Consider the following 21,497-nt stretch of genomic DNA (forward strand, 5'->3'; position numbering starts at 1 on the left):
ATATTTGCATAAGGAGTGGAAGAACTGAAACCGAAGCCCCAGTTCCTTGACTATAAATCCTGCACTTGCTTCCAACTGTCTTTCATCCAGATTATGGGATTCAGCTGCCTCTGAAAACCTGTAGCCCAATAACGGTTATTCCTAAGAGCTGGATGAAGCATGAGCTAATTTTCAGTGAGAGTGGACTTTGGGGTAACGGTTCCAACCCAGCGCATTCTTTTCTCCTCTTTTCACGCATCATCACGGCCACCTGAAAACCCTGGCTGGGCGCTGGGGCGTGAGGAGCAGTTCTCACTTCCCAGTCTTTTTCTCTTTTTCACAGCTGCAAAGTTCAGGGAGTTGAACTGCAGTGCTTTCAGTTCACTGCTCACTCTGCCACGATCAACCTCTGTTGTAAATTTTCCTCCCAGAGCACGTGACGATGCACTTCTTGACTATATATCCCAACTGCAGCGGCTGAGTTGTCAGAGCTCAGAGCCGGACAGAGCAGAAGAACCCTCTTGGACTGGACGATCTGGGAATTCAAAACTTGGGACAAACTGTCAGCCTTGGTAAGTGAGCAAGGCTACACTTTGCTTCAGAAACATTTGAAAGATGGGCATTTTTTGCCAATTAATAGATGAATTTTTTAATTTTCTTTCTGCTTTTCTTTGTTCTAAGGAAACACTGTTTTGAATTTAAAATAGTTTGATTTTGGAAACACAATGTAAACTCTGTTTCTGCTCTGTTAAAATGTGTTTCCCAATTTTAAAGCTATTATTTACTGATGCTCCTGTCTTACATTGATGTAAAAAGAAAATCAAAGTAATACTGCTCACTACAAACAGGACAGATGTGTACACTAAAAAAAAAAAAAAAGAAAAAAAAGAAAAAAAAAGAGTCCTTCTTACTTTTCCCAGTGAACCCTCCCCGGCCTTCTCTCCCGTGCACTCCAAGCCCTCATAGCTCACTCCTGTCATCTGTTTGGCGAAGCCTCTTAGGCTATTTCTTTCATGCACTTTTAAGCTTTTTTGGTATTGCAGTTCCACAAACTTTGTGCTCCCCCTCCTCCCTGTGCCGGGAACCTGGGGCACAGCTCTAACCTGCAGCTTTTTCCGCAGCCCCTGCTGTGCAGGCAGCCTCAATGCTGAAGATGGAGCCTCTGAACAGCACGCACCCCGGCACCGCAGCCTCCAGCAGCCCCCTGGAGTCCCGTGCGCCCGGCGGCGGCAACGGCAACGGCAACGAGTACTTCTACATTCTGGTTGTCATGTCCTTCTATGGCATTTTCTTGATCGGAATCATGCTGGGCTACATGAAATCCAAGAGGCGAGAGAAGAAGTCCAGCCTCCTGCTGCTGTACAAAGACGAGGAGCGGCTCTGGGGGGAGGCCATGAAGCCGCTGCCCGTGGTGTCAGGCCTGAGGTCGGTGCAGGTGCCCCTGATGCTGAACATGCTGCAGGAGAGCGTGGCGCCCGCGCTGTCCTGCACCCTCTGCTCCATGGAAGGGGACAGCGTGAGCTCCGAGTCCTCCTTCCCGGACGTGCACCTCACTATTCAGGAGGAGGGGGCAGACGATGAGCTGGAGGAGACCTCGGAGACGCCCCTCAACGAAAGCAGTGAAGGGTCCTCGGAGAACATCCATCAGAATTCCTAGCACCCCCGGGACCCCTGCCGGAGGCTCCATCAGCCAGCACCCTTAGAGAGAGGAAAGACAGTTTTCAAGTGTCTGGTTTCACTTTCGCAGTGCGGCTGCCACTTTGAAAAGACCCTCGGCAAGCCCCTAATTTGGGGTGGGGTGGGGGACTAGGCTCAGCCGGAGCCAGCAGCCCCGAGGAGTCCGGGAGGTGCCTGTGGTTTGCACCCACCACTGAAAAAGCCGCGGAGATGTGGAGAGTGTACATTGACTTTGGGGCCTGGGTGTTGGGGTTCTGTTCAGAATTTGGCCGGATGATATGCTTGCCATTTTCTCACTGGATGCCCTGGGTAGCTCCTGCAGGGTCTGCCTCTTCCCAGGGCTGCCAAATGCTTAGGACATGCTGAGGGACTAGTTGTGATTTGCTATTTGCCTAGAGCTTTGTCCTTCTAGATCTGATTGACTGTAAGTATCTCTACTGTGTACCTGTGGCATTTCTTCACAGTGGGTTACAAGCTTCTTTTAGATTAGAGAAGGATTTTTGGTGGAAGAAGGCTGGAGATCTGAACCCAGCTCATTTGCACACTGTAAGAAAAAAAAAAAAGTAACTTTTAAACCTGTTAACATTGGCTGGGGTTATAAGAGATGATCTGCTATTTTGACCTTTTGTCTAACTTATGACCTTGAACTCTGACCTGTAGCCATGCAGCATCACATGCTGGCATGATGTTCTTTGGATCAGAAGAGCTTCCCCAGAATCTAACCTGCACTCCGGGTGGTGGTTCAGGGGACTCTTCCTGATCTTTCTAGAAGGGGTAAGTGGGGTTGAACAAGGCCAAGCCGTTAGCTCTGCTGCTGCTCAGTTTCCCAGCCTAGTTTTCTGAGCTGGGAGAGGACATAATGTGGTATTTCGTCACGTAGCTGAGACCTAGAAGGGCATACTCAGGCGGAGATTGCACAAAGCTGGGCTCCAAGTTCTGTGCTTCCTGATCCCGAGCCTTGACACTCATTTGCTGTGTGGTCCTGGGCATGTCATCAAGAAGCTCGCTGTCTGCATGAGGTTCCTGACGATCTCCATCCCCAGGGGGCTGGGAGGATGTCTTTAGATTTTAGGACTCTGTGATAAGTACTCCACAGCCTGGTGTGAGGAAGCTTGGACCAAATGCTTCCCCTTTGGCCGGTTAGTCTGAACAAGGATACGCTGATTTAAAGGAGCAGTTGGAGATTCAGAACACATATAACTGGGGAATTCAGGGCAAGCTACCAACCAGCCCTGCTGTAGTTTTCCCAGGATTGAAGGAAAGAGGCAGACACCACATTCTCCTCTGCAAAGTTCTCTGGAGAATGTGTGATGTTAACACTTCCAGCTAAAAGAAAGCAAAGTCTAAAGGAAAACACACAGGAATGCTTCCAATGTCTCCATGTATTCCTGTGGTCAACAGTTTTGCAGATCCATTAGGCCCTTAAAGACAAGGAGGAAGTAAAAGGTCAAATTTAATTCTATTAAATTTTTTTTTTTTTTTTTTAAGACAGAGGCTTGCTCTGTTGCCCAGGCTGGAGTGCAGTGACGCGATCTTGGCTCACTGCAACCTCCACCTCCTGGGTTCCAGCGATTCTCCTGCCTCAGCCTCCTGAGTAGCTGGAATTACAGGTACCTGCCACCACGTCTGGCTAATTTTTTATTTTTTAGTAGAGATGGGGTTTCGCCATTTTGGCCAGGCTGGTCTTGAACTCCTGGCCTCAAATGATCCTCCCACTTCGGTCTACCAAAGTTCTGGGATTACAAGTGTGAGCCACCGCACCCAGCCACATTTTTTTTTGTTTGTTTTGTTTTTAACAAAAATACTCTTTATGAATTGGAGGCACAGCAATAACTGCTGTTTCCATGGAAGGGTTAACAGTGTAGGAGCTGGTTTATCAGTCCACTTTGACATACAGCTAAAGGAAATTTATGTTTTGGGGGAAAAGGCCCTCCGTTCACTTTAAAATTCAGTGTGGATTTACGCCAAAGGGGGCTGTTTAAGTTGAAAGAAGCCAAGTTAAGTTTGGCCTCTTGCCTGGAATCACTTGAATTCTGAAATTTCACTGCGACGGACATGTGCCTTGTCACATTTTCCATTGCTTAATCCTGAAGTTTGGTGCAAGTCTCTCTGCACCTATTAAAAAGTGATGTATATACTTCCTTCTTATTCTATTGAGTTGTATAGAATTGTCTTTTGTATTTAACACTTTGTAATTTTCACAATATTTTTTAATTTAAATAAATAAACACATTTTTTCCCTCCTGGGAAGTCATGAATTATTTGTTTGATTCTTCAATATAATTCTTAGTTTCCAAGACATCACAGATACATTTCCCAAACCATCTCTGGATTTTGCTCCTCTCCCAAGTCAGTATCTCCTGAGGGCATATCTTATTTCTGTCTGAACCATGGGGTGAATGAGGCTTGGCTTTTCATCCTTTGAAATGCTTTGTAATGAATGGAAAACAAGCTGCAGATGGTCTTACACGGACTTCTCTGTGTAAATATGGCAGCCCTGGAGGCTTTGGACTTTGCATATGCAGTGACAGCGCAATTGCTGCTAAGATGTTGCTCCAAGCTTGTTGCAAGAAAACGTTTGACCTGCGTGTTGGCTTGGCAAATATTATCCACACGTGTGGCCCAGCAGCACCTGCTAATGGGCAAAGAGTTGCTGTATGAACAGCAACACAAACTTACCAACACAGTGAAGCACAAAGCGTGGGGTTGGGGTTGACTCTCCTCCCTCTCCTGGTCTCCTTCAGACTGGGACTGATTCCAGCACCTCCCACTCCGTCTGTCTGTATCTCTTGCCCACAGGCTGAGGCCGTGGCCAGCCTGCGGCAGCCTCTTCTTCATCATTTTATTGGCATGACCTGTTTTTGAATCCAGCAAATGGTAGGAAGCATCCTTACTTTTATGTTTCTCTGTTTCCTGTGAGATTGACTTTTCTGTTTCGAGTAAATGTTTCCATTCAGTTCACTAGTAACTGTCTACCTAAAGAATTTACCTGGTAACAGTACAGTGGAGCCTGGATCCTTCCCATACCATATCGAGGGCCCTGATCCAGTTGGTACTTTGATGATGTAAGACGAGAAGATTATTTTAAAAGGCAAGAGAGCCTTTCCATTTATCCCAGTTTAATGTCATTCTTCATAAGGAAATGGTTAAGAATTTTTTTATTTTTTTTAAGCCATGGGCGGAAGGAGAGGGAATTCTAAACTCTAATTGTCCTAAAAATATGCAGAGTACACTTTGTCGTTTTAATGGGATATTTGTTTTCTTTAAAAGAAAGAAAAAAAAAAGAACTTCTAAGCAGAACCTAAGGCCCAAGGGGTTTAGTCTGTGTGGATTTACTCATGCATGTGAAAAACTGAGAAGAGAATTTGGCTCTGTTCACCTAAGATATTAAAAACATATTTTGAAAGCACTTAAATGTTAGGGATGAGGTAAATAGATCATCCTGCCTGCTCCACACTGTTCTAATTACACCTTTGTACGTCAGAGTCAGGCAGGGATGTTACACAGTAAAAGATTTCTTTCACGGGTAAAATCATGGGATCAAATCTACCGGGAAAGGCTGAAGTCAAGCCAAGGAATGAATGCTCTTGGTTCATGATTCTGGTTGGAAAGTGGAAGCCCTGGTGCCTTTCAGAGCTGCGACTGGAGGGTTTCATGGTCAGACATGCACTTCTAGGGCTCAGCTAAACAAGGGTAATTTATCATCCTGTAAAATGCTGCTCTTACCGTAGACATTGTGGAACAAACAGAACATGGAGCTTAAAATGTAACTTAAGCTCCAGCTTCAGGCAGAGCATACCTTTGCCTCATGCCCTTAGAGTCTGCACACTGTGCTGAAGAAAATCACAGGACGTATCATGGGTCATGCGACCAGAGGCAGAGTCTAGGGCTGGAGGGAGACCTGTCAGCCAGTTGGCCGGGATGGTGGCTCAGGCTGCGTCTGAAACGCAGGGAGGTAGGAAGTAAATAGTGGTCAGTGGAGCTTCAGCCTTGTTACGTCTGGCTTTCTAGCCTAACTCTGCTACCATGTTGCTTGTAGCTCTGGGGAAGCTGCCTAACCTTTCTGAGCTCTCTCTTTCAACATGAGACAGCATGCTGGCTTTTCTCTTTGGAGTTTTTCAAAAGAACGGTGGAACGTCCTGAGAAATACTCAAAGAAAAGCAGATTCAGGCTTCTACTTTAAAAATGTGTCCTGGGCATGCATCTGCAAATAAAGTCCCAAAACATCCTCTTCTATGGACGCTTTCCTCAGGAGACTGCAGTGTGCTCAGAAAAAGTGCACGCTTTGCCAAAGGAGAAGGGTCACAAGAGGGAAAAACCACTGTTAAATTCAGCCTTCCCCCATTTCTGAAATGTTTCCTCCCACACAGGAAGGAACAGTTTGAGATGTGTGCCGTTACCATGGAGATAACCAGCTAAGGTCACTCAATGGAAGGAGTCTATGGCCCACTAGCATGGATCATTAGGGCCAGTCTCGGAAGCTGAGGTTTGGTCCTCGGCTCAGAAGATGAGCTTTGAGTCCACGGCAGCCTCTATTCATGGGTAGGGGAGGGGGTGCAGGGACACCGCTGTTCTCCTTTTGTCTTGCCCAAGCCTGTCCTCTCTTCACGCATCCCCCTTGCATCATTTGCAATCCTTTCCTTGCACTTGCCCTGTCGCATTCAACGCAGGGCTAAGCTCTTGTTCTGCTGTTCCTATGAATTTATTTTCCTGCCTTGAATTCTCTTGCTAAGAAACGTGATTGAAAAATCCTTCACATCAATAACTATACCTCTTTCCTGTTTTTAATAGTTTTCCTTTGCCTGTCCTCTCTTTATCTAGCCTCTCTCCCTTTCTTCCTCTCTTTCATCCTACCATTACCCAAAAGGAACAAAAAGGATAGTAGCCACAGTGCATGATACTTATTCAGCACTTTTTACATGCACACACACCTTTGCAACCCTGTGCTTTGAGCTTCTCCTTTGTTCTAGGCACTTCTCTAGGTGCTAGGGAAAATGTAACACCTCTCTGGGGATGGTATATTTTTCCCAGCACTTTATGGAGTAGCATTATATATATACACACATATATATGTGTGTGTGTGTGCGCGCGTGTGTGTGTGTATATACACACACACGTATATATACACACACATATATATATATATTTTGCTCCATGACAGACACTTTCCCTTTGATTATCTGATTTAATCTTCCCAAGGAAACTGTGAGATAGATCTACAATACTCTTAATCCAGGTAAGAAAGTTGAGGCTCCTCAAGGATTTGAGGTGAAGATGGGAGGAGGGTGAGGGATAAAAGACTACAAATAAGGTGCAGTGTCTACTGCTAGGGTGACGAGTGCACCAAAATCTCACAAATCACCACTAAAGAACTTACTCATGTAACCAAACACCACCTGTTCCCCAATAACGTATGGAAAAATAAGAAAATAATAAATAATAAAATAAAATAAAATAGGAGTGATTAAGAAAAAGAAAGTTAAGGCTCAAGGAAGTCAATTGCCAGTCAGTGAAATAAAAGATCAGGATTCAAATGCAGGTCTTCTGAGATAAAATCTGGCATTCTTTTAATCACTAGGAAGCTGACAGCATGGGGACACAGAATCTAGTCCCATCTCAGACATTAGGCAGCTCTGTGACATTGCAAATGTTGCTCAACTTTTCTGGTACATTTCCCCAAATAGAGGTAGTAATATCTTCTCTACTGTCTTCAAAACATTGTCAGAACTGCTTATTAAGCAGCTGTAAAAATTATAAGTATCTGTGTTTCATAGAGGCTGTGTCTAGACATTACCAGTATTCACCAATATTCAATTCTCCTCCTCTTCTGAGAACATGGAAGGTTCCACTTCTTAACCCCTCTCCCACTCCTCCTCTCTTATCGACAGGGGCTGGGCAGGGCCATGTGATTCATTCTCTGTAAACAGAGTACAAGTGATATATGTCACCTCTGAGTTGAGTCAGTGAAAAGTCCACACAGGATTCCCGAGTCACTCTCTTCACCTGCATGTCACCAAAAAGAACATGTGTTCCAGAAGGTATAGGTAATGGGTGGAGCCTGTGTCAGCCTGGAACAGTGAGTTACTGCATGAAAAGCAATGGCTCTGGATGGGTGCCCAAACCTGCAGCTGGCTTTGCATGAAACAATAATAAATCTAGATTACAGTGAAAAGTGGAAAAATTGGGTTTTTTGTTACTTCAGCAAAATCTCACCCACCAGAATAATACAGGATATGACCATATTTAAGAGACGCTAAATGTTGGAAGACACCTTCTGGATCATCTAACCTGACCTCTCTGTTTAGTGACAAGGAAATTAAAACTCACGCAGTTAAGTGATTTGATCAAAGTCATAGAGGGAGGCCAGGTGTGATGGCTTACTGCTGTAATCCCAGCACTTTGGGAGGCCAAGGTGGGTGAATCATCTGAGGTCAGAGGTTCGAGACCAGCCTGGCCAATGTGGTGAAACCCCATCTCTACTAAAAATGCAAAAATTAGCCGAGTGTGGCAGTGGGCACCTGTAATCCCAGCTACTCAGGAGGCTGAGGCGGGAGAATCACTTGAACCTGGGAGGCAGAGGTTGCAGTGAGCCAGGATCACGTCATTGTACCCCAGCCTGGGCAACAAGAGCAAAACTCAGGTCTCCCCATGGTCCCACCATGGGGATTTACACCCTGTGGTGGACATGGCCATGGAGGCCTCTTCCAAGTCTTGGTGAAGACAAAAGACCCAGACAATCTTTTCCCTTGAGCCGTCCCGAGTTGCACTGAGTTGTTGGTGCTGCCTCTATTTATCAATCCTGTGAACCTTGCTGGCAATTGGCTTCTCTTTTTCCTGGTCAAACCCTGGCACTTACCGCGCTTTGTGGTGGGTTGGATCTGAGCAGGCAAGAGTAAACACATTTGCCCAAAGCAGTGCAAGGTGACATCACTGGAAACTTTAATAAAGGGGAAGAAGTTATAAATAGGAGGAGGGAAATTGTCAAACAGGGTTGAACGCAATTGCTCTGTATGAAGTGTACTGGCTTTTGGCTTTTGAGTTTGTTTTTGATTTTTGCATACATTTCTGCTCAGCTCCAGCACCCGAGTGGTTCACATGCAACCCTCCTTCCCCAGTGCAGACAGCACCCAGGACTGATGACCCCTGAAGGCAAACGCTGGAGGTTCAGCTCTAGATTGAGGTTTCAGGTAATGCAGAAACCAATGGGCACATCACCAATCATTATTTTTATAAGCTTAGCCTTGATATGGAAGGAATAATTTCTCCCTCATTTCTATCTTCGTTTTCCATTCAGTACTTCTGCCAGGACATGTTGCCTGAATAGAGATTCTGTTTGTTTCTCAAAATCTTCTTTTTAATTCTCCTCTCCCATTGTCCTCAAGCATTGATTACAGCAGAAGTTATGCTGTCTTTCCCATAGGATTATAAACTTCTTGAGACTGAGAATCTTATAGTATTATTTTATGTCTAAGTATCTAGTTTGAGCTGGCATTCTGCAGAGGTCTCTCTCATTATGTTGTTTTCTTCTTATTTCACATTTTCTCTTTGGGTGATCTCATCCACCCTCAAACCTTCAACTATTAAGTAAATAATTATAACAAATGACCATCTAGTGTTTACTATGTGCCAGGCACTGTTCTCATGACATTTAATTCTCATTACAAGCTAAGAGATAGGGATTTTTTATTTATTGTTTTCTTCTTTTCTGAGATGGAGTCTTGCTCTGTCTCACAGGCTGGAGTGCAATGGCATGATCTCGGCTCACTGCAACCTCTGCCTCCCGGGTTCAAACAATTCTCCTGCTCCAGTCTTCCGAGTTACAGGCACATGCGACCACACCTGGCTAATATTTGTATTTTTAGTAGAGATGGGGTTTCATCATGTTGACCAGGCTGGTCTCGAACTCCTGACCTCAACTGATCCACCCGCCTTGTCTTCCCAAAGTGCTGGGATTACAGGTGTGAGCTACTGTGCCTGGCCGTAATAAGGATTTTAAAGCCAGTTTTAGAGGTAAAGAAATGGAAGTATAGAGAGGTTAAGAAAATTGACCTGGTTATACAGCTATTTAGCAGCAGAATTGGGATTTGAACCTGGCAATTTGGCTCCAGAGTTAATGCACCTACCTGCCTGCTGTGCTGCCTCTCCGTCTCCAGATCCTAGTCATTCAGCTGTAGCCTGGACTTCTCTCACGAGCAACAATGCCTCTGGCTTTCTATGTCTAATAAATACCGCACATTCCTGATGTCAAAATTCAAACTACCATCTTCCCCCCAAAAACCTGTCCCTCAACTTACATTTCCCATAATCCATTAGTGATCAAACATGGGTCCAAACATGGGTCAAACTCAAGCTTCCCTCCCTTACCTTAGGTCACCAGGACCTCCCTGAAATCTCTTTCCATTCACGAGGTCATTGTTTACCCAAAAAAGTACTTCGTTTAAAAAAACAAGGCCAGGAATAGGAACAGCTCCAGTCTCCAACTCCCAGCGCGAGCGACACAGAAGACTGGTGATTTCTGCATTTTCAACTGAGGTACTGGGTTCATCTCACTGGGGAGTGCCAGACGATCAGTGCTGGTCAGCTGCTGCAGCCCGACCAGCGAGAGCTGAAGCAGGGCGAGGCATTGCCTCACCTGGGAAGCGCAAGGGGGAAGGGAATCCCTTTTCCTAGCCAGGGGAACTGAGACACACAACACCTGGAAAATCGGGTAACTCCCACCCCAATACTGCGCTTTAAGCAAACAGGCACACCAGGAGATCATATCCCACACCTGGCCGGGAGGGTCCCACACCCACGGAGCCTCCCTCATTGCTAGCACAGCAGTCTGTGATCTACCGGCAAGGCAGCAGCGAGGCTGGGGGAGGGGCGCCCGCCATTGCTGAGGCTTAAGTAGGTAAACAAAGCTGCTGGGAAGCTCGAAGTGGGTGGAGCTCACAGCAGCTCAAGGAAACCTGCCTGTCTCTGTAGACTCCACCTGTGGGGACAGGGCAATAACAAACACAGCCGAAACCTCTGCAGACGCAAACGACTCTGTCTGACAGCTTTGAAGAGAGCAGTGGATCTCCCAACACGGAGGTTGAGATCTGAGAAGGGACAGACTCCCTGCTCAAGTGGGTCCCTGACCCCTGAGTAGCCTAACTGGGAGACATCCCCCACTAGGGGCAGTCTGACACCCCACACCTCACAGGGTGGAGTACACCCCTGAGAGGAAGCTTCCAAAGCAAGAATCAGACAGGTACACTCGCTGTTCAGAAATATTCTATCTTCTGCTGCCTCTGCTGCTGATACCCAGGCAAACAGGGTCTGGAGTGGACCTCAAGCAATCTCCAACAGACCTACAGCTGAGGGTCCTGACTGTTAGAAGGAAAACTATCAAACAGGAAGGACACCTACACCAAAACCCCATCAGTACATCACCATCATCAAAGACCAGAGGCAGATAAAACCACAAAGATGGGGAAAAAGCAGGGCAGAAAAGCTGGAAATTCAAAAAATAAGAGCGCATCTCCCCCGGCAAAGGAGCGCAGCTCATCGCCAGCAACGGATCAAAGCTGGACGGAGAATGACTTTGACGAGATGAGAGAAGAAAGCTTCAGTCCATCAAATTTCTCAGAGCTAAAGGAGGAATTACGTATACCCAGCACAAAGAAACTAAAAATCTTGAAAAAAAAGTGGAAGAATTGATGGCTAGAGTAATTAATGCAGAGAAGGTCATAAACGAAATGAAAGAGATGAAAACCATGACACGAGAAATACGTGACAAATGCACAAGCTTCAGTAACCGACTCGATCAACTGGAAGAAAGAGTATCTGCGATTGAGGATCAAATGAATGAAATGAAGCGAGAAGAGAAACCAAAAGAAAAAAGAACAAAAAGAAATGAACAAAGCCTGCAAGAAGTATGGGATTATGTAAAAAGACCAAATCTACGTCTGATTGGGGTGCCTGAAAGTGAGGGGGAAAATGGAACCAAGTTGGAAAACACTCTTCAGGATATCATCCAGGAGAACTTCCCCAACCTAGTAGGGCAGGCCAACATTCAAATCCAGGAAATACAGAGAATGCCACAAAGATACTCCTCGAGAAGAGCAACTCCAAGACACATAATTGCCAGATTCACCAAAGTTGAAATGAAGGAAAAAATCTTAAGGGCAGCCAGAGAGAAAGGTCGGGTTACCCACAAAGGGAAGCCCATCAGACTAACAGCAGATCTCTCGGCAGAAACTCTCCAAGCCAGAAGAGAGTGGGGGCCAATATTCAACATTCTTAAAGAAAAGAATTTTAAACCCAGAATTTCATATCCAGCCAAACTAAGTTTCATAAGTGAAGGAGAAATAAAATCCTTTACAGATAAGCAAATGCTTAGAGATTTTGTCACCACTAGGCCTGCCTTACAAGAGACCCTGAAGGAAGCACTAAACATGGAAAGGAACAACCAGTACCAGCCATTGCAAAAACATGCCAAAATGTAAAGACCATCGAGGCTAGGAAGAAACTGCATCAACTAACAAGCAAAATAACCAGTTAATATCATAATGGCAGGATCAAGTTCACACATAACAATCTTAACCTTAAATGTAAATGGACTAAATGCTCCAATTAAAAGACGCAGACTGGCAAACTGGATAAAGAGTCAAGACCCATCAGTCTGCTGTATTCAGGAGACCCATCTCACACGCAGAGACATACATAGGCTCAAAATAAGAGATGGAGGAAGATTTACCAAGCAAATGGAGAACAAAAAAAAGCGGGGGTTGCAATACTAGTCTCTGATAAAACAGACTTTAAACCATCAAAGATCAAAAGAGACAAAGAAGGCCATTACATAATGGTAAAGGGATCAATTCAACAGGAAGAGCTAACTATCCTAAATATATATGCACCCAATACAGGAGCACCCAGATTCATAAAGCAAGTCCTTAGAGACTTACAAAGAGACTTAGACTCCCATACAATAATAATGGGAGACTTCAACACTCCACTGTCAACATTAGACAGATCAACGAGACAGAAAGTTAACAAGGATATCCAGGAATTGAACTCATCTCTGCAGCAAGCAGACCTAATAGACATCTATAGAACTCTCCACCCCAAATCAACAGAATATACATTCTTCTCAGCACCACATCATACTTACTCCAAAATTGACCACGTAATTGGAAGTAAAGCACTCCTCAGCAAATGTACAAGAACAGAAATTATAACAAACTGTCTCTCAGACCACAGTGCAATCAAACTAGAACTCAGGACTAAGAAACTCAATCAAAACCGCTCAACTACATGGAAACTGAACAACCTGCTCCTGAATGACTACTGGGTACATAACGAAATGAAGGCAGAAATAAAGATGTTCTTTGAAACCAATGAGAACAAAGATACAACATACCAGAATCTCTGGGACACATTTAAAGCAGTGTGTAGAGGGAAATTTATAGCACTAAATGCCCACAAGAGAAAGCAGGAAAGATCTAAAATTGACACTCTAACATCACAATTAAAAGAACTAGAGAAGCAAGAGCAAACACATTCGAAAGCTAGCAGAAGGCTAGAAATAACTAAGATCAGAGCAGAACTGAAGGAGATAGAGACACAAAAAACTCTCCAAAAAATCAATGAATCCAGGAGTTGGTTTTTTGAAAAGATCAACAAAATTGACAGACCACTAGCAAGACTAATAAAGAAGAAAAGAGAGAAGAATCAAATCGACGCAATTAAAAATGATAAAGGGGATATCACCACCGACCCCACAGAAATACAAACTACCATCAGAGAATAGTATAAACACCTCTACGCAAATAAACTGGAAAATCTAGAAGAAATGGATAATTTCCTGGACACTTACACTCTTCCAAGACTAAACCAGGAAGAAGTTGAATCCCTGAATAGACCAATAGCAGGCTCTGAAATTGAGGCAATAATTAATAGCCTACCAACCAAAAAAAGTCCAGGACCAGATGGATTCACAGCTGAATTCTACCAGAGGTACAAGGAGGAGTTGGTACCATTCCTTCTGAAACTATTCCAATCAATAGAAAAAGAGGGAATCCTCCCTAACTCATTTTATGAGGCCAACATCATCCTGATACCAAAGCCTGGCAGAGACACAACAAAAAAAGAGAATTTTAGACCAATATCCCTGATGAACATCGATGCAAAAATCCTCAATAAAATACTGGCAAACCGGATTCAGCAACACATCAAAAAGCTTATCCACCATGATCAAGTGGGCTTCATCCCTGGGATGCAAGGCTGGTTCAACATTCGCAAATCAATAAACATAATCCAGCATATAAACAGAACCAAAGACAAGAACCACATGATTATCTCAATTGATGCAGAAAAGGCTTTTGACAAAATTCAACAGCCCTTCATGCTAAAAACGCTCAATAAATTCGGTATTGATGGAACGTACCTCAAAATAATAAGAGCTATTTATGACAAACCCACAGCCAATATCATACTAAATGGGCAAAAACTGGAAAAATTCCCTTTGAAAACTGGCACAAGACAGGGATGCCCTCTCTCACCACTCCTATTCAACATAGTGTTGGAAGTTCTGGCTAGGGCAATTAGGCAAGAGAAAGAAATCAAGGGTATTCAGTTAGGAAAAGAAGAAGTCAAACTGTCCCTGTTTGCAGATGACATGATTGTATATTTAGAAAACCCCATTGTCTCAGCCCAAAATCTCCTTAAGCTGATAAGCAACTTCAGCAAAGTCTCAGGATACAAAATTAATGTGCAAAAATCACAAGCATTCTTATACACCAGTAACAGACAAACAGAGAGCCAAATCAGGAATGAACTTCCATTCACAATTGCTTCAAAGAGAATAAAATACCTAGGAATCCAACTTACAAGGGATGTAAAGGACCTCTTCAAGGAGAACTACAAACCACTGCTCAGTGAAATCAAAGAGGACACAAACAAATGGAAGAACATACCATGCTCATGGATAGGAAGAATCAATATCGTGAAAATGGCCATACTGCCCAAGGTAATTTATAGATTCAATGCCATCCTCATCAAGCTACCAATGAGTTTCTTCACAGAATTGGAAAAAACTACTTTAAAGTTCATATGGAACCAAAAAAGAGCCCGCATCTCCAAGACAATCCTAAGTCAAAAGAACAAAGCTGGAGGCATCACGCTACCTGACTTCAAACTATACTACAAGGCTACAGTAACCAAAACAGCATGGTACTGGTACCAAAACAGAGATATAGACCAATGGAACAGAACAGAGTCCTCAGAAATAATACCACACATCTACAGCCATCTGATCTTTGACAAACCTCAGAGAAACAAGAAATGGGGAAAGGATTCCCTATTTAATAAATGGTGCTGGGAAAATTGGCTAGCCATAAGTAGAAAGCTGAAACTGGATCCTTTCCTTACTCCTTATACGAAAATTAATTCACGATGGATTAGAGACTTAAATGTTAGACCTAATACCATAAAACTCCTAGAGGAAAACCTAGGTAGTACCATTCAGGACATAGGCATGGGCAAAGACTTCATGTCTAAAACACCAAAAGCAACGGCAGCAAAAGCCAAAATTGACAAATGGGATCTCATTAAATTAAAGAGCTTCTGCAAAAGCAAAAGAAACTACCATCAGAGTGAACAGGCAACCTACAGAATGGGAGAAAATTTTTGCAATCTACTCATCTGACAAAGGGCTAATATCCAGAACCTACAAAGAACTCAAACAAATTTACAAGAAAAAAACAAACAACCCCATCAAAAAGTGGGCAAAGGATATGAACAGACATTTCTCAAAAGAAGACATTCATACAGCCAACAGACACATGAAAAAATGCTCATCATCACTGGCCATCAGAGAAATGCAAATCAAAACCACAATGAGATACCATCTCACACCAGTTAGAATGGCGATCATTAAAAAGTCAGGAAACAACAGGTGCTGGAGAGGATGTGGAGAAATAGGAACGCTTTTACACTGTTGGTGGGATTGTAAACTAGTTCAACCATTATGGAAAACAGTATGGCGATTCCTCAAGGATCTAGAACTAGATGTACCATATGACCCAGCCATCCCATTACTGGGTATATACCCAAAGGATTATAAATTATGCTGCTATAAAGACACATGCACACGTATGTTTATTGCAGCACTATTCACAATAGCAAAGACTTGGAATCAACCCAAATGTCCATCAGTGACAGATTGGATTAAGAAAATGTGGCACATACACACCATGGAATACTATGCAGCCATCAAAAAGGATGAGTTTGCGTCCTTTGTAGGGACATGGATGCAGCTGGAAACCATCATTCTTAGCAAACTATCACAAGAACAGAAAACCAAACACCGCATGTTCTCACTCATAGGTGGGAACTGAACAATGAGATCACTTGGACTCAGGAAGGGGAACATCACACACCGGGGCCTATCATGGGGAGGGGGGAGGGGGGAGGGATTGCATTGGGAGTTATACCTGATGTAAACGATGAGTTGATGGGTGCAGCACACCAACATGGCACAAGTATATATATGTAACAAACCTGCACGTTATGCACATGTACCCTACAACTTAAAGTACAATAATAATAAATAAATTAAAAAAAAAAAAAAAAAAAAACAAGGACAGCACATTTTTATTCTTGAAATGAGAAAAAAAGCCACCCCTCAAAGCATGTTTATTTAAATTGATTTTGGTATTTCTCAAATTTAGCAAGGTGGTCCAAATAGACACCAGGATACCACCTGAAAAATAACTTGTAAAACAAATCCATGAAGGATTATCTATCCATTTGGATTTTACCTTGACAATGAGATAGAGCTATGAAGAGCATAAAACAGGGATCTGTGTGGAGAAGAGGAAGGAGTAAAAATTCATCACAGTTTTCACAGATGCCCAGGACAGAGGATAGTCTTTTAACAGGCAGAAATATTCCTGGTGTGAAGGAGAGCAATACATCCTGTTGGTCCAGATTGACATAAATATTCCTCTGATCATTTGATCTCCTTGGTTTAGAATCATTCACTGCTTCATCCAACAGTTCTCTACTAAGTGCTGATTTTGTGATGGGCACTTCAGTGCATAAGGGAGATACCAGGAATAAAACGCTCAAAGAGAGAGTTCAGTCTAGTAAGAGAAGTAACCTAGCACACAGACAACTACTAACAAGGTTGATAACTCTCTATTCACTGAGTCGCTTAATATATATCCTCTCTCCTGTTAGCCCACCAATGTGGTCTTGGTTCTTAAATCAGGCATAATTTCTACAAGAAATTCACAAAGCCGTAGTCTGGTTTACCAGCAAATCCCTTGTGAATTTATTAGCATGAGTCAGGCTCCCTGTAGGCACCAAAAATTTATTTCTTTAATCAGGAAAATACTGAGGACCAGAGGAATGTTGAAACAGGAAAAGACATGATCAGAACTGTGTTTATATAAATTAAAAAATAATTTAATCTTTGGGATGGAGCATGCGAGGCACTGGGTGGACAATGATAAAAACCCAGTCTCTATCATCATGTTGCTTGTAATTTTTTCCCACTCTGTAACATGGATTGAGGAAGAGAGTAAAATAAAAGCAGGGTTCTAGGCGAGACAAGTGCCTGAACTGGGGCAACGGCAGGTGAAATGAAGACATAGAAGCTAGAAATACTGAGGAGTTGAAATTGACAGGATTTTGCAACTAGTCGAATATTAGAGAATGAAGGAGAGAGTTGAGTCTGTGTAATTGAGAGAGTAGAAGTGCATGTAATAAAAATCCTTTCCAGGATTTACTGTGTTGTGCATTTTGAGTTGGAGGTGCTGACATGATATCCAGAAAGCATTTGGAAAATCAGTATGGAAATTTTTTGAGAAGCTGGCACCATAGACAGTGATTTGGGAGCCACTCACATAAATACAGGTCCTGAAAATCTTAAGCACAACTGAAATAGCCAAAGGTGAGTAGGTCTGGAGAGGAAGGCAAAGAACAACCACTCAGGGAGCAGTGAATTATTGGGGCTTGGGAGAGGAAAGTGAGAAAGAGGAGGAGCAGTTCAAGAAGTAAAATCAGCATGGCTGAATGCTCGGGAACTGAGCAAGCAGAGGTTTTCTAGAAAGAGGAGGTGGTTGGCCATAGAGAGATGAGGTTGTGGGAGGGGAAGAATCTTCCTTTGGATGACTTGTAGGTGATTAGTACCTAAGACGCGGGTTTTGTGTGTGTGTGTCTGTGTGTGTGTGTGTGTGTGTGTGGTAGCTTTATTTTGTTTCCAACTTTTATTTTAGAACAGCGGGCACATGTGCAGGTTTGTTACACGGGCATATTGCATGATGCTCAGGTTTGGAACACATCACCCAGCTAGTGAGCATAGTACCAACTAGGTAGATTTTTTCCATCTTTACTCCTCATCCTCCCTCCTTACTCTTGTCTTCCCATTGACTACTGTTTTCATTTTTATGACCACATGTACCCAACTTATAAATGAGAACATGTGGTATTTGGTTTTCTGTTTCAAGATGCAGAATTTGTAGAGTAGCTGGATAGAGATATTGCAGGCATAAAAGATTGATGCATGTTGAGGGATAGGTCATTGTCATTATAAACTAACTCAGGAAGTTTGGTTGTGAAAAGCAAAGTACTGTATCCTCTGTCTAATTCAAGGAGTCAGAATTACAGTCCTCTTTCTTTTTTACTTGCCATTGATTGCCACTTGGTTTAGGTTGCAGATTGACTTTCCCTCCTTTAGGTGGTATGGGATGACTGCTCCTTTCCGTGTGTATTTCTGTAGGGACTGATGTTGTCCCAGGTTCATAGTGGATTTCTATGAAAGTCACCCAGGGAGAATGTTAAGCCAGCCTGGAGAAGTTGTCTGGAATTGTGTTATAGGGCTGCTTCGGAAAGCAAGGAATAAAAGTGACATAACATTCTCTCTCTCTCCCTCTCTCTCTCTCTCTCTCTCTGCAAACATCAGAGTGCACATACTTTGCCACCAAATCTCTGCCTTTCAATGATTTTCTCTTCAGGTATATAAAAAAGCACCAAAGACAACACAGTGACAGTGTATTTAGAATTGCCCTGAATTTTATATTTCTCTAAGGTGATTTTTATTCAGGAAAACAATTTTTCTAGGTGCTTGAAAATTGATTGAGTGTATGATTTTATATAATGGTGTTTTTAATCTGGAACATGTCATAACAAAGTCAAGATGTTATTTTATCTGATTATGTTTAATTTCTGGGTGTTGAGAAACTGATTAAGGTACCTTTTGTGTATATTGGTTGTAATTCAAATCACCTTAATAAAAGCAGGTTTCTGAAGAAGTGAGTGGATGAAGATATTCTTGTAGAGAGTATATAATATTAAAATCATAGTCACTTTATGGGCTTCTACTATTATAAAAAGGTAACATTAAAAGCTGCTGTCTGGTTTAAAGCCCTCCTTGCATTTCATAATAGGAGTCCATAAGGAGACATAGATCAGTCCTACAAAATCACACAAACAAGATGGCCATCTCCAACATGGAAAGGAAGGTGACTTTAGGTGGCCCAGGGACTGATATTATAGACCAGAGAAGTGATGATACACCAAAAACCAGAGTAGATGAACTGAAACAATTTGTAATAATTTCATAGTTTAATAAATAGGTAATAAAAATTATTTTGTGGCACTGATAGTTAACCATTAGGACTTTGACAGCTTAAAATCAGCTGAAAAGGAGAAGGCTAAAGGAATATTATTATATTTCAATTTAAAAAATGTAATTTTGGTCTTCAAATAAAGTAAACTATACTTTTAAAACAAAGACCAAATTAGGAAAAAAACTAGAATTGCCATGTGAATTTAAAATGTTGGTACTTTACTACTGGAAAGCATATTTTTAGTAGAAAATGGGGCCTAATTTTCCTTCAGGGATTAGGTTCTAAAATCAGAATGTAAAGCAAAGATTATCCTTGAAAGCCCTTTCTTTAATTGCTCTGAAAATTCCAGGACTTGGGTACTTTCAAGGTTGAAAGTTAAGAATAAACTTACGTGGTTTCTTACAGTGCTTTGGTCATAGCTCCCCTTTTTCTGGGCCAGTAGAGTTTGAGGGAGATGTCGAATAGGGGAAAAGTCTCTGTTTCTCTTACACACACACACATGCGCACACACACACACACACACCTATAAATGTAGTGTCCCTATTCTGGACTTTGCTGTAAAAGAGATGAATTATTTCTCTGTATTATAGTTGTTTTCTGTCCTAAATTCAATCCATGTTGCACTTCTATGCTGTCCTTCCATGTCACCCAACTAAGAGGCCCTGCAAATTAGCTGTGGTCTTGACTGCAGATGTGACAGGAACATAGTCCCAAGGAAAACAAAATGGTTTTCTGGGACATCTTTCCAAAACGCTGCAAGAGGTGTCAAAAGTATTTAAGATCTACAGTTTCAATGGTCACTGCCTTTGCATCCTAAGTTATACATGTGGTGTGTTAACAGCGAATGTCCATTAAGTGTCCCTTTTAATATTTACTCTAATTTGATCCTCACAGTGGCTCCATACTGTTCATCTTACATGCAAGAAATCGGGGCTTTGGGAAGCATCCAAGGTCACATTACTACTAAGGGGCATAGTTAGTTTTTGTCCTAACTATGCATCTAACTGATACAAACACATGTATTTTTTTCTTACTCTGCATTATAGTCTTCCCTCGTTTTCCACAAAATGGTAGTAAAATTATGTAATTATTGGTCCCCCTGATGTGAGAGCATTTATATGAGGTTTCACTTAAATCCCGCATTTCTTCATGAGTTTGAAAACTTATAACCAATTGGGAAAGCCATGAACTTTTCAAAATTCTAAACTCCTGCCGAAATTATCTCAGTTGTCTTCTCAGCGTCATTCAGAGAAAGGGCAGTTCTGTTGTACTACAAAATGGAAATGAAATTATGCTGTGTACTGAGATGGCGGTTCTCCAGGGTGGTCTTCTTGTGCTGGAAATAAAGACCACTTTCAAGAGGAGTAACCAGAGCTCTGAGGGGTGAAGGACTGGGTAGGACCTGGAGGGAGAAGAAAAGGACACTCTGAGGCGCTTCCCCGTGACTATGAGTGGTCTGAAAGAGCGTTAGTGACTTAGGGTGAGAAATTTGGTAGCTGTTGATTTGCACAGAATAGTCATTTCAGTACTTACTGTAGATGCAGAAGAGTGACTTGAAAAAAGAAGCAAGGCCATTTAAATTCATTGATTCGTCAATTCAGCATTCATTTTTGAATTTTTATTGTTTACAAGATCATTTTGTTCTAGTGCCCTGAACGATTCAGAGAAAAACAAGACAATTTTTCTTTTAGGGATGAAAATACTTAGCTAATAAAGATAGCTAGATGGTACTTTCAAAATGCTTGAAACTCTTTCTTTTTAAATCAAAAAAGAAATAAACTATTTTGTTTGCCAAAGGGGTTATGAGTGAACACATGCAATTGAATTTAAGGCTTTCATGGAAAAAAAAAAAATCAACCGATTCCTTTTTTAAAATTTTTCGTTTTCATGAAAATTTCCATTCCAGTCTTCTGCATTGGTTTTTATCACGTCAGGTTCATACTCTGCCTTATCTACCAAATCTTCTTTAGCTCCATGGCGACAGACAACACAAAAATGGAAAATATTCTTCTAGATTTTAAAGTGCATGTTTTCACTGAAAGAAATGTAATCCGTGTGCTTTTAGCTCCTTAAACTTTTGATCAACATGTCACTACGGAAGAACAATTTGACGTCTAAAGAATATTTTCAGTTTTTAGAGCAGATCTGAGTTTTAAACATGAAAAGTCATGATAGGCTATGGGCAAGAAATTTAAAAATAAAGATTGTTAGGGAAAGTTTGACAATTTCCATTTAAAATTT

At 42.3% G+C, this 21,497-nt stretch overlaps 1 protein-coding gene across 1 annotated transcript; it reads left to right on the forward strand.

The window, feature by feature from the left end:
- Positions 1–333: 333 nt before the first annotated feature.
- Positions 334–3,914, forward strand: KCNE4 (potassium voltage-gated channel subfamily E regulatory subunit 4). The gene is given in 2 exon segments (XM_005574432.4): positions 334–551; positions 1,101–3,914. Coding segments are annotated over 2 exon segments (666 nt in total). The 5' UTR covers positions 334–421; the 3' UTR covers positions 1,637–3,914.
- Positions 3,915–21,497: the final 17,583 nt, after the last annotated feature.

This window comes from Macaca fascicularis, chromosome 12 (genome assembly GCF_037993035.2).
Source record: "Macaca fascicularis isolate 582-1 chromosome 12, T2T-MFA8v1.1".
Taxonomy (NCBI): domain Eukaryota; kingdom Metazoa; phylum Chordata; class Mammalia; order Primates; family Cercopithecidae; genus Macaca; species Macaca fascicularis.